Below are 18,130 nucleotides of genomic sequence, written 5' to 3' on the forward strand. Positions count from 1 at the left end.
CTCCTATAGCTTATAGTCTTAAAACAGGCCCCGATTTTCAAAATGTTTGCACAACATCTCAAAAATATATTTCAGATTTCCTATGTGAAAATGGTTAAGAGATTCAAGAGATTCAAAAAACTTTTACTGTCATTCTAACCGTACATCAGCTCTGCAGGGCAGAATGAGACAATGTTTCTCATGGTTTAGGATGGTTCAATTAGGGACAAAAATGCTGCCAGCACCCAGGACAGTTACAAAATTAGTTAATCTCCCAATAATAAAATAATGACCCTCTTTCCAATCCTCAGCACGTAACAATTTATTTTGTAACTTCACAAATGCAGGTAACATTGAACTTCCAAAAAACAGTCACACACTGAAGTAATCTCAATTGACATGCTGCAGTGACAGAGAGCTGCCATTAAATAACAAGTCACTTTATTGTTTAAAAAAGGACTATTCACGTGAGCACAGATTCATTAGACAGTTGTTGATTGGGAAACCATTCTTCTGCTTATTGATTTAGTACGTTACAAGATGGTTCACCATCTTAGTGCAAAAAATGGCTTTTTTCGCTAGCAACCATTCATCGCCTTCATACATTGGAAAGTTAGCCTTCCAGCATCCATCTTAATGAAAATGGAAAAGCTCTAACCAGCTTGGGAACTCAGTTTTTGGCTTACAGTCAATCCATGATGCAAAGGCAAGGTAGATAAATGGAAAACTAAACTATTTGCTTTATAAAATTCTTAAATCTCTCACAGCTGACACAGTCACTCCTAGTAATGGAAGAACAAAGTAACTCTGGGTAAGAAGAGAAGCTTGGCATCCAAAGTGGTCATTTACATTACTTGGCACATTCTGTGAAGAACGCAAAGGGAACACAATGAGGTGAAGGGCAGTATCAAGATCATAGGATTAAAACTATGGAGACTTGCAAATATAAGCCTCCTATAACTCCTTTCGATTGGTGAGTTAAGCAATGCGATTGGCCTAGATGAATGTAATTAAAGAAAATAACCTGTGCTGAGCAGGGAGGGACAGAAACGTGAACAGATTCTTGCAGAGGAACTTTTGGGAACAATCTCCATTTCTCTTAAAAATATTTGAAATAAAACAAAAATACTTAAAATGAAACAAGTTTGGAGTCCATTTAAACGGTAGTGCTGGCTAGAGATTTTTTAATGCCTCATTTATTCCTCTGATTTTGAGAAACAACTGCAGATCAGAGGTCTCCATGTGACAAACCTCTGAATTTACAATCAAATATTTCCATATGATCTTCACAGTTGATAATACACCACAATTTTTAAAGATTTTAAACATTACATTTTAATACTTACATTTTGAAATATATTTTATAAAAATGGAATATATCTTTACATATATTGTAGCTTATATGTTGGTAGAAATATATGAAGATAGATCAATGTATTTCTTTTTAATCACTTTTATGCGTAAGTCTTGCTGATTCTGATTTCAATCTTTATGAAAAATTTCTGTTCCTTTTCTCTTAACTGTTTTGACTTAATGATAATCCCTCTGTAGTTAAAACTTCAGTTTAATTCTTGGCTGTAGCAACAAAGTTAACTGTTCTGTTAGTTTTGTGAATTTTGTTAGGTAAATTAGCAAAGAACTAACATCAGCAGATGTGTCGAACACCCATAGGGAGTCAGAGCTTTATACTCGCAATCAGAGCAGAGCAGTTGTTTTAAATTTCAATGCAACTATTTAATTATGCATACTCTTTAAAATTTTTTTTCTCATTATGTATTGTCACTTGGCTAATTTGGCAAGCTAACCAACCAAGGGTTCATTGGCGTTTCATCCTCAATTAGGTTTCGACTATTTATTTCTTTCAAATGGCTCTCATCATCAGGCCAGACTTCAACGTTGATCCCCAATTAATCAATTACCCTTTTCAGCCATCATCTGATGCTGCAGACTCTGCTTCCTCAGAAGAGCTGCTGTTCTGGATTTTCCCATCATTCTTCATGCTGGTGAAGGTCTTCTTGAAGGCCTCCATCATGGCATGTGCTAGTTTTTTGGCTTCGAGCTTACTCCCGCATTCAACCGCATGGCAATCTATCTGATAGGACAAATCATCATTGATCTCCCTATAAAGCCAAGCGAAGATGTTGGTGCTGACCTCATGATCTGCTGTGCAATAGGCAATGCGTGCCACCTGGAAAGTATCCATCTGCACTGCTGCCTCCCTCTTTGAATCCAAATGGTGGAGACGGACTTGGAATGGGCGGATCTCTAAAATGGCATTGGTTGATGATATGTCTTCTTGATCCAATGTGTGTTTCTCCCACAACTCAACAACTGACTTTTCGGTGCATCCTGACGTAAACTGTGTCCCCTTCATGACCACTTTTCCTAAGTACCTAACCTGCAAATGAAACAAAAATCCAATCATTAGAGCAACAAGGAGCAGTCGGGTGATGAGATGTGGAAAAGAAACACAAATAGAGCATTTTCAATGATAATAATTATCAGCAACTGATCAAAAGATAAAGCATGACATTCACAAGCTCAGGAGTCAAAGTTTCAAAGGTTCATTTTATTATCAAAGTATGAACACAGAATACAATTCTGAGATTCATCTTCTCCAGATAGCCATGTAATACAGAACAACCATGAAAGTTGTTGAAAGAAAAGACATCAACCCCCTCCTGCACAAAAAAGAAAAAGAAACACAACTCATAAACCCCAAAGCACCCCCCCCACCCCTCCCTTGAACAAAAACAAGTAAACTGTCAATGGGTCCATGTATTATCATTGTTCAGGTATGTGTTCTTTCTGATCTCAGTAACATGCAGTTTTTTTTATGAATAGGTCACAAAGGAGACAAAAATAGGGGAAACCACTGAAGAGTTGTTGTCATTTCTAAGCAGGCCTCAATTTAGGTTGCCAGCCTGTTGGCAACGGTGAAGACCCTACAACTGTTAATGAATATTGGAAACTATTGCACAGACCTGATTGAAGATGACACCCACATGGTAAGACAATGCACAGAGCCCCAAACAATGCATGAAAATACCAAAAAGATATTTTAGGCAGCTTTTGGGCAGCAAGACAGATAAAATTTCTCTCCCTGCATCTTGCAATTCATTCTTCAAAAATATACCTGTCATTTGCCAGATCTCTGTGCACCATTCTCTCCTTTAATTCTTTGGCAAATACTGTTTTCTATGCCTGCTTAGGCAAATTTCCCCATCCCTCTATATGTTATTAGCAACCTATACTTTTGCAGCTGGACAGTTTGTTACAAATATTTACTTGTTTATTATTATTATTTTCTTTTTTCTTATGTTTGCACACTTTGCCTTCTTCTACACATTGGCTTCTTGTCAGTCTTTGTGGGTAGTTTTTCATTGATTCTATTGTATTTCTCTGTTCTACTGTGAATGCCTGCAAGAAAATGAATCTCAGGATAGTATATGGTGACACATACGTACTTTGATAATAAATTTACTTTGAACTTTGAATGTTGAAGGCCATCAAACTGGTCCACGCTACTACACTGGATGGGCAATACCATCCTTGTCTTCATTGCCTATCTAATGAGCATTTTCAAATGAAAATTGACACTTAAGTCTCTGTATGTATAGATATCAATGTCTGACCTACATCCTCATTCCTGCATGATCATTTACAAGCTGGGCTATTCCTTTGATGGACTTAACTTTACCAACAATCATGATCCAATGTTGCAGTACAGAGATATGCAACTTCCTCACTTCCTTTCCAACATATATTAGACTGGTTTGACTTTCATGAGGGGACACTATACATTCAGTGGCCATTTTATTAGGTACCTAATTAAGTGGCCACTGAGTGTATGATGGTGGTCTTCTGCTGCTGTTGTCCATCCACTTCAAGGTTCGACATGCTGTGCGTGCTCTTCTGCACGCCACTGCTGTTACGCATGGTTACTTGAGTTACTGTCACCTTCCCGTCTGCTGTGTGTGAAAATCCCGGGAGAACAGCAGTTTCTGACACAATCATCCCATCTGGCACCAACAATCATTTCACGGTCAAAGTCACTCAGATCACATTTCTTCCCCATTCTGATGTTTGGTCTGGGCAACAACTGAACCTCTTGACCATGTCTGCATGCTTTTTATGCATTGAGTTGCTGCCACATGATTGTCTGATTAGATACTTTTATTTATGTGCAGGTGTACAGGTGTACCTAATAAAGTGGCCCCTGAGTGTGTCGTATTCAATCTAGATGATTTTCCCCTTCTACTTGGAGAACTAAGGTAAGTGATGTTATGTGATAGTGCCTGATTGAAATCGCCCAATTCAGCGCCGAGACTAAACTGGTTAGAGCATTTATATTTCACATATTTTCAATGCCACATCACTTACCTATGGACCCATCACAGGAGGAATAAACATTACACTTCTAAAAACACAGGAATAAAATTGCAATTTTGGTAATGGCTAACAGATGTTAAAGCTATTTGTCTCCTACTAAAAAACACTTGGCAAGCAAATACATATTATATCTGGTTGCTGTACAAGCATTCAACTTCATTTAGACTTAAGGATAGTTCTGACATACTGTATACAGATGCCTGTTGCCTTTTTTCTGAACTTTACATCAACAAACTAGACCAAACAGATTATTCTTTTAGCTCTTCACTAGACACCAGACATCAATACTTATTAATTTTATTCAAAATTCTGAATGCCTGAGATTTTTGAAATTTTCAATCTCAGAAATGGTTCAAATACTTGCATCATATCCACTTGTAGCTCTTGATGATAGCAACCATTTGGAATTTAAAATTTTCCTTCCACTGCTCAAGTTAGTTCATTGAATCATTCACTGTCCCACTGTCCATCATTACATTCTATTTTTTTTAAATTCTGAGTTATACAAAACACAATATTAGTATTTTATTTATAGGAATGAATCAGATGGGTCTAACTTAGTAAATCTAACCATGTTCAACATTCTTATGAATGAAAAACTTTAAATTCTTTTTTCTGAATATCTGGATATAAATTCAGCAATATGTAGGGAGTGAAGGGAACAAACCTTGCCTGGTGTCTGGTACTACTTGGTGACAACACCAACGAAATACAAATGTAACTAAGACTCTGAGGCACAGAAAAGCTGGTTCTGTGCAGAATTAATATTTCAGGCAAACTACATTCACTTTATGCACTCTTGAAAATGAATTGTATACCAACCATGTTCCTCTGCATAGTTTGCTACAGACATGCCTCTGGAGTGTTAAATGTTTCAGGCAGTACTCCAATCATAGCACAAAGTTTGCCTTGTCCCCTTACCACACACTACTAGTGAATGTTCTTGTCATTTGCAACATCTGCAAATTTTTATGAATCTATCACATTTTGGCCATGAGCTGTGGATTGCACATCACTTCAACTGAATCCTTAAAAGGTTAAGGAATACGTCCCCTATGTCAGAATATCATTCCAGGGAAAATTCAATTGCAAAAAATCCTATTGTTCAGCTCTCTACCTAATTCCAGTTTTTAAGGTAATCAATGCTTGCAGATCAACTGTTTCATACAACAGTACACCTTGCTGATTTTAATTAAACATAATTGATTTTATACACTAGTTACTGGGATGCAGCAGTAGAGCGTTATTAGCATTAGAATGATCCAACTATTGAAATAAATAATTGTTATATAGGACAGAGAGATTCACTAATTAAACTGTTAAACCAATCTATAATTTCCTTGTCCATTTGTTTAGAGACCTACACTGTCTAAAAGATAAAAGGAATTATTGTTAGCATCAAAGTGGCTCTTTCTAAGATTTGTCTTTCAATTGACAGATCCATTTCCAGACATTGCACTATTAGCTTAGCAAGTTCTGGTCTCTTTATTCTTCCAAGTCTTTTCTCTTTATGCCTCCAAATCTCCTGGTTGCCTTTGTTACTCTGAATATGATTTCAGCACCAAGATAAATCAGTTCAGCTCTAACCGATATTCCCATGGGCTGTTAAACTCCTCCCTGCCTGTGCTTCTACTCTAATCTGTCTTTCCAGCCTGATAAACACTGTGATTTAAGACCAACACATTACTGATAATGGGATATAGATTTGGAGTGCCAGATTTAATCCATACAGCTGCCTGATCACCAGAACTTCTGCTGACAAATCTGCATTCAGATATAAAACCCATGGCATTAGGATAACCTAACATCTTTTACCAATTAATATCTTAATTTAACTAACTCAGTTTCAACGTTAACCTTCGAATTACCTCAGATGACTGTTGATGACCTAGTCCACATACAATAAGAGTGTAGGCTGTGCTCTGGAATAACATGGGTGAGTTGTTCCTTGTCCACTGTCTCTCCCACATACAATATTGTTGATCAGCAGTGAGGTGCAATTGGCTGCACACTGATGCCTTGGAAGGACGCACAGTTCTAGTCAGATTCAAAAATAGACTGCAGGAAAACATACAGCTAATCTATGAACGATGAGGACTGCGATAAATTCATCCATCCTGTACTAGTTCAGGTTCAGATTCCATTTATTTATCACACATACATTGAAGCATATGGTGAAATGCATTATTTGTGTTGACAGCCAGCACACCCAAGGTTATGCTGGGGGCAGCCTGCAAGTGTCGGCACACATTCCAGCACCAACAAAGTATGCCCGCAAGCAGCATCAACAACAACAAAAAAAGGTAACAATGGGAAAGCAAGCCCCTTTCCCATCTTCCCGTACACTCGCTCATGCAGACAGGCCTCTAACCCCAGGACAGGCTGCCTCTGGGCCCCCAGTCCTTGACCCTGGCCCTGCGAACTTGCAGATATCAAGCCTCCAACTGGACTTCACCCCAGTGTGTCAAACAGGAGTTTGACCTTTGGGCCTTGATGTCCAGATCCGCATGGACCTCTGACACTGGTGACTTGGTAGGTCATCGGCCCTCGTGTCTCCCACCTGTACCAGTGCTCACTGCCCATATGGACCTCTGATGTGGGACAATGACTCGCCAACCTGGGGAAATTGCTGGTCTCCTCAGTGCCTGCTAACCCAACTTCCAAATTCACTGACGTTTCACCATGGTGCACTCTGACCTGGTCTTGAACTCTTACCTGGACTTCTCTTTGTGCCCCTGACCTCTGTCTCCTCCTCATCCCTGTCTTTAAACCCTAACCTGACTCCTAACTCCCCGTGCTGCCCTTCTGATTTGATGTGCCTTCTGACAGTGCAACATTTCCTCAGCACAACATGAACGTTGGTCCGAAAGGAGTCTAAACCCATGGACTACACACTCAGGGATGGGAGTGCTGTCAGACACCCATTGGTCCTTTCACCACTAACCTAAACATGCTTGTTTGAGTAATTTAATGAATCCCAACATGTTGAGTACAAAACATTTATAGCTAGTTCCTCCAGTTACATCTGACATCAGTGGGATTAATCAAAAATATTTAAATTAACTAATAGAAAGGGACAACATCCAAAATTATGATAATAATCTTATTTTTTTTTGAATAGGGCTGACATATAAAGAAAGGACGATAGACAACTGAACTTTCTTTTTAAAAAGACCCTGTTAGTGACACTCTTCTATGTTAATTTTGTTGTTTTTACAATGAATCGTACAAAATGGAACCTTGACACGTGTGACACTTCGGCAGTTTCTGCCTTGTCCATAGTTCTCCCAAGTTTTATCCTTTAAGCACTTCCATATGCTATTGTACATATGCTCACAATTATGAGCTGTGTAAAAGTTACTTCTGGAACACATTTAGTTTTCTAGCCATGAAATAAAAGTGGGAAGTATGTGAGATATTTTCTGTGCAGTGGTTGCATTAATAATTCCTTGCTGAGCTTACTGCCACTGAGGCCACCATTTCCTTGAGAAGTAGTTCGCCACATTTCTTTTTGACACAATGAACCAAACCGAGCTGAACTCAGCTCACTTTTGTTACCCACCCGAACTTACCCTGATGCGGAGAGTCAGACAAGTTGACTGCCAGTGCTGGGAGTTGGGTGGCAAGGCGTAACAAGGCCAACCCAGTGATTAGGCCTCAGTTAGTGTACCCTCAACATCAATGATGTCCTGATACGCTTTGACAGGTGACAAGACTGTAGGGTGCAGCCACGCTTCTGGGTAAATATCTCCCTCAATGTTGCCAAAACAAAGGAGCTGGTTGTGGACTACAGGAGGAATGAAGACAGGCTAACCCCATTGACATCAATGGATTTGGGTTTGAGAGGGTGAACAGTTTTAAGTTCCTCGGCATAAAGATCACGTGGTCTGTACATACCAGCTGTGTGGTCAAAAAGGAGCAACAGCACCTCTTTCACCTCAGACGGTTGAAGAAATTTGGTATGGCCCCCCAGATTCTAAGAATTTTCTACAGGGGCACGACTGACAGCATCCTGACTGGCTGCATCACTGCCTGATATGGGAACTGTACTTCCCTCAATCACAGGACTCTGCAGAGAGTGGTGCGGACAGCCCAGCGCGTCTATAGATGTGAACTTCCCGCTATTCAGGACATTTACAAAGACAGGTGTGTAAAAAGGACCCGAAGGATCATTGGCGACCCGAGTCACCCCAACCACAAACTGTTCCAGCTGCCACCATCGGGAAATGGTACTGCAGCATAAAAGCCAGGACCAACGGGCTCCAGGACAGCTTATTTCACCAGGCCATCAGACTGATAAATTTATGCTGACACAACTGTATTTCTATGTTATAATGACTACCCTGTTGTACATAAATTATAAATTACTATAATTGCACATTGCACTTTTGAACGGGGACATAACGTAAAGATTTTTACTCCTCATGTATATGAAGGATGTAAGTAATAAAGTCAATTCAATTCAATCAGTAATAAGGGTTTGGTAGGGAAAGGAAGGGGGCAGAAACCAGAATGAGAAAGTAGATGGGGGGGGAAGGGGAAGGATTGCAAGCTGGCAGGTGATAGATAAGACCAGGTGAAGGAGAAGGTGGGAGGTGGGTGAGTGGAGAAGGAGGGAATGAAGTAAGATGCTTGGAGGTGATAGCTGGAAGGGTAAACAACTGAAGAAGAAGGAATCTAATAGGAGAGAACAGTGGACTATGAAAGAAAGGGAAGGAGGAGGGATACCAGAGGGAGGTGAGAAGGAATGACAGGGGGAATATAATGGGGGATGGTAAAAGAAATAAGGGGAATGGAAGAACTTACTAGGACTTAAAGAAATCGATGGTCAGGCCATCAGGTTGAAGGCTACCTGGATGGAATGTGAGGTGTTGCTCTTCCCACCTGAGTTTGGCCTCATCGTGGCAGTAGCGGAGGCCATGGATTGACATGTTGGAATAGGAACGGGAAGTCGAATTGAAACAGGCGGCACCAGGAGATCCTGCCTCTCGCGGCAGGCGGAGCGAAGGGGTTTGCTGAAGCTGTCTCCCAATCATTGGGTCTCACTCTTGTAGAGGAAACTGCACCTTCTCATCAAAGGTCAGTCAAAGCAGAAATGTTGAATAGTTTTAAACCAGAGCTAAGTACTTGATGAGGAAGCATGGTGGAAGGTTATAGGATGCGGGCAGAAATATGGAGCAGAGGTTGCAACCATATTAGTCATGAATTTATTGAATGCCAGAGAGGGATCAAGGGTGTGAATGAACTACTTCTGCTTTTAATTAATCTGTTGATGTTTCACAGCATTTTCAGACCAGAAACAGACCACTTGTACCATGAGAACTGTGCCACTTATGTGTTGTCTTATCCTACAAAATCAGACACGAGAACTGCTGAAGCACCAAGAGGATCCTCGGGACAGAGAACTTGCCAGACCACCCAGGTCTGCTTACAATTGATTTAAGAGCCTACTACGTAGTAATTCTAAATCCCAGTTAATCAGGCTGGCAAGCAATCCAAATGGCAGAGCAACAAGGTCAAGAAAATAAATACTGTCCCACTGGCATAATACACATTGAGAAAAAAACTCCAGTTGGCTTACAGTGCTTCCAATCCATCAATGAATCTACGTGCCTGATTGACAGGATAATATCTGACCAAAGTCAGTCATTCACAAAGTTGAATCAGATTTCCCAATTAGTCAACTGTCAGCTCTCATTACAGTAAATAGATATGGCATCATCTTTAGGATATTTATCAGGTACGTTTAATCCTCTTAGGGCTCTTCCAATTATTCCTTTCTATTCCCAATGAACCCATCTCGACAGTCACAGTATCACTTTGTGATGACGACTGTCCCAAGTGCTATCTTTGACATGCTGCAATAACAGAGGCACTACAGGAGGAATGGAGACAGGCTAGCCCCTATTGATATCAATGGATCTGGGGTTGAGAGGGTAGACAGCTTTAAGTTCCTTAGCATAAACATCACCGAGGATCTTATATGCCACACCAGCTGTGTGGTGAAAAAGACATAACAGTGCCTCTTTCACCTCAGATGGTTGAAGAAGTTTGGTATGGGCCCCCAAATCCTAAGAACTTTCTATAGAGGCACAAATGAGAGCATCCTGACTGGCTGCATCACTACCTGGTATGGGAACTGTACCTCCCTCAATCGCAGGACTCAGCAGAGAATGGTGTGGACAGCCCAGCGCAGATGTAGATGTGAACTTCCCACTATTCAGGACATTTACAAAGACAGGTGTGTAAAAAGGGCCTGAAGGATCATTGGGGACCTGAGTCACCCCAACCACAAACTGTTCCAGCTGCAACCATCTGGGAAACAGTACCGCAGCATAAAAGCCAGGACGAACAGGCTCCGGGACAGCTTCTTCCATCAGGCCAACAGACTGATTAATTAATGCTGATACAATTATAGTTGTATGTTATATTGACTGTCCTGTTGTGCATACTATTTATTATAAATTACTATAAATTACACATTGCACATTTAGACAGAGATGTAACATAAAGATTTTTACTCCTCATGTATGTGAAGGATGTAAGTAATAAAGTCAATTCAAATTCAGATTGTAAATAATCAAGTTTAAAAGTGTTTGAACAAATAGTGCTTTCTGAGCTTTCATGTTTCCCATTGCAAGACTGAAAAATGTTCTTTCAGACTTCCTTCAGCTGGAAATGTCACTCCTGTGTTCTTGTACCTGGCTTCACGTTAAAGGTGAGTATGATTCATTCAGTATGTTTTGTCTCGGTAGCTTGTCTGCATTCTGAAATATGGTTATCTCACCACTACCGAAACTCAGCATGGAGAGAGATCCTTCACAGAGTTACCCCAAGTAAGTTCTGGGTGAATTCTAGAGGCTGAAGGTCTGCCAACAGTTCATTGTGTCATCTCCTCTTGTTCCTGAAACAGCAAGTAAAGGCCTAGATGGAGTGGGTGTTCCCAATAGAGGGAGAGTCTAGGACCAGAGTGTCCTCATTATAGGAAGAATGTAGAAGCTCTAGAGAGGGTGCAGAGGAGATTTACCAGGAAGCTGCCTGGATTAGAGAGTGTGTTTTCCCTTTGGCCTTTTCTCTTTGTAGTGAAGGAGGGTGAGAGGTAAATTGGTAAAGATGTATAAGAAGAGAAGAGGGATTGACAGAGTGGAGGGCTGGTGCCTTTTTCTCAGGACGGAAATAGCTAATACAAGGAGGCATAACTTTAAGGTGATTGGAGGAAAATATGGTGGTTGTGTGGGGGGGGGGGGGCGGGAATGGGATGTCAGAGCTAAGTTTTTACCACAGAGAGAGTTGTGGATTACGCTGCCAGTGGTGGTGGTAGAGGCAGATACATTAGGTACATTTAAGATAGATAGGCACATGGATGAAAGAAAAATAAAGGTCGATGTGGGAGGGGAGTGTTGTTGATCTTGGAGTGGATTAAAAGGTCATGGGCCAAAGGGCCTGTACTGTGCTTTACTGTTCTATGACTGATGTTAAATACACTGGCAGAATAAGCAAACCATTGTCAACATAATCAGGCCAAAGTCTCCAGCACTGTGGCCTTGATTACACTCATAGGGACACATACCGTACACTAGGCTCCCAGAACAGACACTCTGCTCTAGCTCCATCATGGCAAAGGATTTGTGGGCAGAAGGAGGAAGTTATTCAAGGATGATCTCAAAGTGTCTGATGAGAGAAGTGTAACATCTCCCTGACACACGGGAATCTCTGGTCAGTAATGTTCAAAGTGGAGAGGAGCACCAGGCTGACATTGAGACCCCCATGCTCATCTATTGGGTGCACTTAAAGGTCCAGCATAACCTGTGGATGATGCACACCACCTCACAAACCATCAACCTGTCAATTATCACCAAACCATCTGCCCCCTCAACTACCTCCTGCCCCATCGGCGGCAGAGTCCGCAGGCCCCTCATTGGTCTCAACAGTGACCTCAGAGTCCATGAAACCAGAGTGGAAGCAAGTCCTCCTGGACCCTGAGAGAATTCCAAAGGACAAGAGCAACTTTGATAAGATGGATGTAAAGATGATCCTCACCTTGTAATGGAACCCAAAATCCAAAATTAGCCGCCAGAAATCCAATGAAGGTTCATCAGAAACTTTATAAGGTGAAGCATTGATTATAATATGGAAGTTGCCATTCAGTGTAGTTCAGGCAGTTCGTCTACAAGGTGATGACATGTGGGAGAAAGGGACAGAAACAGAGGAAAGAAGTATAAGAATATGTGGAGGGAAAACAGGCAAAAAGAAAGGACAATAAATGGCAGGATACTGAGAAATGCAAAGGAACGGAGGGATTTTGAAGGGCACAGCTACAGATTCCAGAAGGAAGCAGAGCAGATTGAAACTGTGGTGAGATCTATAAAGAATAGTTCCCTTTATTGTCCAAGTGATTGAATACAAAAACAGTCGGTTATATTAGTATAGTATATCACAGCAGTCAAGCCATTGTTGGAGAGCGGTATACAGTGTAATCATTACACCAGGGAATGTCACCACAGGCACCATATTAGGACGTGACAGCAGCACCATCCTACACTTGCGGTTTAAGATGGCACTGCTGAAGTTCAGCAACTGCAGGCTAGTGGCCAATGAAACAGAGAAAGCAACTAAATACCGAGCTACTCGCACTTTTTCTGGTAAACGATCACTGCAAACAGTTGGCCTGTGGATTCCCTGTCGGAGTTGTGTGATCTGGCATTTTTGCGGTGTGGGCTGAGGTCTCGGAGAGGCAGGATGCTTGTGGCATGTCTGGGCTGAAGTTGCTGGAGCAGACTTGGAGGCAATTCGATGTGGCAGAGCCGAGGCGAGGCGAAGTCGTGGAAATATCTGAGGTTTGATTGATTTAAGAGCTGAGCTGGATGGTCTTCTTCTGTTTTTAACGGATTCCATTAGTTTTGTGGCTGCCCTGTAAGGCGACAAATCTCATGGTTCTATAAAGTATACATACTATGATAATAAATGTACTTTGAACTTTAAAGAGAATACAGATTCAGATAATTTATTCATCACACCTACATCAAAACATACGATGTTGCTTGTGTTAACAACCAACACATCCTAAGAGTATACGGGGGTCGACACAAGTGGTGCCACATAGCATGCCCTCAATGTTCAGCAGAGCAACACAGTCAACAACCACAACAGCAACAACACAATAATAGCAACAAAACAACAACAACAAAACAAGCCTCTTTTTTTCCCTCCCTCCCATCCACCCACTCGAGGTGATTCATAACAATGTGGCCTGATCTGTTTCACAAAATAATTGGCTTGGCTAGAGTATTTTCTTTGAAACTAAGAAGACCAAAGGGAGAGATTTTACTGAGGTACACAAAACAAGTTTCATGGCACATGCTGGTGATAATAAACCTGATTCTGAAACAATACGAGGCCTAGATTACATGAACGTAACAGGTCCAGTTCTCCGAACAGAGGTTAGTAAGTAGAGGACTTAAGGTAAAAAGTTTAGAGGAGAAGTGTTTTTCAACCAAAAGATGATAGGGATATGAAACTTATTCCACAAAAAGTTGGGTTCAGAAGCCTAATCTATTTATAAGATTTAGTTTGAGCACATGAGGTGTTAGTCATTTGAAACCAACAGATGTCAAGGGAACCAAATTGCAGAAGCAGATGATTCACATTTGCTACAATTATGTGCATGCAACAGGGGGGATCTTCTATTCTGGCGTGCGGTACCCTAGAAATATAGAAACCAGGAGCTCTGAGATGGGATTTTGGTGGGATACTCTATTTTTGCCATCATTATCACAATGGGATGAATGGTCCCCCCAAGCCATAAATTTATGTGACTCAGTGCTACCCTGAAAGATCCAGATGGAGGAAGCTTATCTGGAGTAGAAACCCAGGCAGAGATCAGTTGAGTGGAATGTTTGTATGTTTTCTATAAATCACGGACATTTACAACACTTCACTCATCCAGGCTGCTGTCCCCACAAGCTTCAAATCAGCCACCAATATCCCTGTGCCAAAGAACTCTACAGCTTCAGTACTAAACGATTACTGCCTAGTGGTACTGACACCAATCATCATGAAGTGCTTTGAACGGCTAGTAATGACATACATCAAAAAAATTCATTCCTGCCAAATCAGACACTCAGCAATATGCTTACAGATAGAACCGCTCTACGACAGACATCAGAGTATCTTTCCTGAACCTGGCCCTGACACACTTAGAAACAAGGACATTTATGGATTTCATTTTGGCATATTGTTCCACGGACCTTGGTGCAAAATCTCCCACTCCTTGGTCTAATAGCAAGGTGGCTTCAGTGAAGCACGGTGATATTCTGCGGGCTACGTACAATACTAGGTATGCTTCTTTTGAATTACTCTCACTGCAATCTGCAGCATTTAATTTCCCTTTAATCAATGCATTTTAAATCAACTTAATAACCTATGGATTTCACGATCTTCTGAAGGAATCGGTGGCCGATGTGCAAGCAGCTTTCAGGAGGGTGAACCTATGGGTAGCCTCCAACCTGATGGCATGAACATTGACTTCTCAAACTTCCGCTAATGCCCCACCTCCCCCTTGTACCCCATCTGCTATTTATTTATATACACACATTCTTTTTCTCCCTCTGTCCCCTTCACTATACCCCTTGCCCATCCTCTGGTTTTTTTCCCCCCTCCCCCTTCTCTTTCTCCCTGGGCCTCCTGTCCCATGATCCTCTCATATCCCTTTTGCCAATCACCTGTCCAGCTCTTGGCTCCATCCCTCCCCCTCCTGTCTTCTCCTATCATTTTGGATCTCCCCCTCCCCCTCCCACTTTCAAATCTCTTACTAGCTCTTCTTTCAGTTAGTCCTGATGAAGTGTCTCGGCCCGAAACGTCGACTGTACCTCTTCCTATAGATGCTGCCTGTCTGCTGTGTTCACCAGCAACTTTTATCTGTGTTACTATGAAAAGCATCCTGGCCAAGTGCCAAACGCTTGCTGATGAACTTACTGGAGTGTTCACTGAGATCTTCAGCCTCTCACTTTGGCAATTTGAGGTATTGACCTGCTTCAAGCAAGCTTCAATTATTCCGGTGTTTAAGAAGAACATGGTCACCTGCCTTAATGACTATCATCCAGTAGCACTTACACCTACAGTGATGAAGTGTTTTGAGAGGTTGGTGATGAAACACCTGCCTGAGAAGCAACTTGGATCTGCTCCAATTTGCCTACCAGAGCAACAGGTCCACAGCGGATATCATCTTATTGGCTTTACACTCAACCCTGGAACATCTGGGCAGCAAAGCTACATACATCAGGATGCCCTTTGTCGACTGCAGCTTAGCAGTATCATCATCCCCTCAAAAATAATTAATAAGCTTCAAGAGTTTGGCCTCAATACCTCCTTGTGCAGATGGATCCTGGATTTCCTCACTTGCAGACCCCGTCAGTTCAGATTGGCAACAATATTTCCTCCATGTCTCCATCAGCACAGGAGTACCACAAGGTTGTGTGTTTGATCCCTGCTCTACACTTATTACTGTGAGGCTCAGGGCTGGTCCAATGCCATACTCAAGTTTGCTGATGACACCACTGTCGTTAGCTGAATCGAAGGTGGGGATGAATCAGTATATAGGAGGGAGATTGAAAATATAGCAGGGTGATACAATAACAACAACCTCTTAATGTCAGTGAGACCAAGGAGCTGATTATTGATTTCAGGAGGAGGAAACTAGAGGTCCATGAGCTGGTCCCCATCGGAGGAGCAGAGGTGGAAGGGTCAGAAACTTTAAGTTCCTTGGCGTTATTACTTTGGAGGACTTGTCCTGGGCCCAGCACACAAAGGCAATTATGGAGAAAGCACAGCAGCAAGAGATGGTGAAGATTTAGCATGACATCTACAACTTTGGCAAACTTCTATAGATGTGTAGTGCAGAGTATATTGACTCATAGCTGGGTATGGAAACATCAAAGTACTTGAATGGAAAATCCTACAAAAAGTATTGGATATGGCTAAGTCCCTCACGGGTAAAGCCCTTCCTATCACTGAGCACATCTACAGGAAGCACTGTCACAGGAAATCAGCATCCATCATCAGGGACTCCACCTCCCAGGACATGCCCTCTTCTTACTGCTGCCATCAGGAAGAAGATACAGGAACCTCAGAACTCGCACCCTTAGGTTCAGAAACTGTTATAATTCCTCAACCATCAGGCTCTTGAACCAAAGGGGATAAATTCACTTGCCCCCTCATTGGAATGTTCCCGCAAACTATACACTCATTTCTCGAAATCTATTGCTTATTTATTTTTTATTATTATTTCTCTCTTTTTGTATTTGCACAGTCTTTCGCACACTGGTTGAACGCTAAAATTGATGCCGTCTTATGTTGATTCTATTAAAGTTATTATTCTATTGTGTTGGCGCGTGGCCAAGTGGTTAAGGCGTTCGTCTAGTGATCTGAAGGTCACTAGTTTGAGCCTTGGATGAGGCAGCGTGTTATGTCCTTGAGCAAGGCACTTAACCACACATTGCTCTGCGACGATACTGGTGCCAAGCTGTATGGGTCCTAATGCCCTTCCCTTGGACAACATCGGTGGTGTGGAGAGGGGAGACTTGCAGCATGGGCAACTGTTGGTCTTTCATACAACCTTGCCCAGGCCTGCGCCCTGGAAACCTTCCAAGGTGCAAATCCATGGTCTCATGAGACTAACGGATGCCTAAATATTATTATGGATTTATAGAGTGTACCTGCAAGAAAATGAATCTCAGGCTTGTATATAATGACATGTATTTGATAATAAACTTACTTTGAACTTCAAAATTTACTTTGAAATTTAAATATACCTCTGTGCAACTGGGTGTTGGGCTTCCTAACCAAAAGACCTCAGGTAGTCAGGATGCACAACTTCCCCATCACCCTCAGCATGAGTGACCCCAGAGCAGTGTGCTGAGCCCATTGCTGTACACTCTGCTCACATGTGACTGCACGGCCAAACACCCGAGTATTCACATTGTCAAGTTCACCAATGACACAACAGTGACGGGGCTCACCATCAACAACGATGAGACAGCCTACAGAAAGGAATTGGAAGAGCTTGAGGCCTAGTGCCAGGCAAATATACTCTTCTTCAATGTCAACAAGACAAATGAGATTGTTACTGACTTTAGGAGGACCCGCCTAACTCTCACACTTCTTTACATTGGAGAACAGCGGTGGAAACTGTGAGCAGCTCAGACCCTTGAGAGTGTACATCACACCCATGGTCTCAGAACAGATTCTGTTCAATCAGGAAAGCTCACCAATGCCTCTGCTTTCTGAGGAGATTAAAGAGAGGTGGACCGTGCATATCTGTCCTCACGTCCTTCTTGTGTACTGGAAATGACATTAAATAATCTTGAAATTATTTGTTCAGGAAATGAGTCTTTTTTAACTGTGTCTTTTTTTTTAACACAGCTGGATTGAAAAGCTTGGTGAAACAGGTCAAATTAATGACCTGTAACAAATCTGATTGGCTGATTCAGTAAATCTTTGACTGAGAAAAGAAACACGCACACACAAAACACGAAGAGTAACAGAATGAATGGATATCTGTGCAATGTAAAGAAATTTGGGGAACTCATTGCCAAGCTAACAGCTGCTTAATCAGACATTAAACTATTGAAAGGTTAGTACAATCAGCCATCCAGAAGATCTTCAGAAACCATGTACTGTAGATATTGCAAGTCTCTAAGCTTCCCCTGTTCCTGATCTCCATTCCCTGAGTTTAAGGCAGGGGCAGAAAGACAAAAGGGAG

The 18,130-nt window shown here is 41.7% G+C and overlaps 1 protein-coding gene across 2 annotated transcripts in view; it reads right to left on the reverse strand.

Annotated features, from left to right (window-relative positions):
• Positions 1-282: 282 nt before the first annotated feature.
• Positions 283-18,130, reverse strand: part of pid1 (phosphotyrosine interaction domain containing 1) — a 145,789-nt gene continuing 127,941 nt past the window's right edge. Inside the window, exon 2 of one of the 2 annotated variants that reach the window (XM_072255047.1) lies at positions 283-2,377. In XM_072255047.1, the coding sequence (XP_072111148.1) occupies positions 1,904-2,377 (474 nt within the window). In that variant the 3' untranslated portion in view covers positions 283-1,903. The remainder of the gene's footprint in view (positions 2,378-18,130) is intronic. The other variant, XM_072255046.1, reaches the window with a different exon arrangement.

The sequence above is a fragment of the Mobula birostris genome, chromosome 4 (genome assembly GCF_030028105.1).
Source record: "Mobula birostris isolate sMobBir1 chromosome 4, sMobBir1.hap1, whole genome shotgun sequence".
Classification (NCBI taxonomy): domain Eukaryota; kingdom Metazoa; phylum Chordata; class Chondrichthyes; order Myliobatiformes; family Myliobatidae; genus Mobula; species Mobula birostris.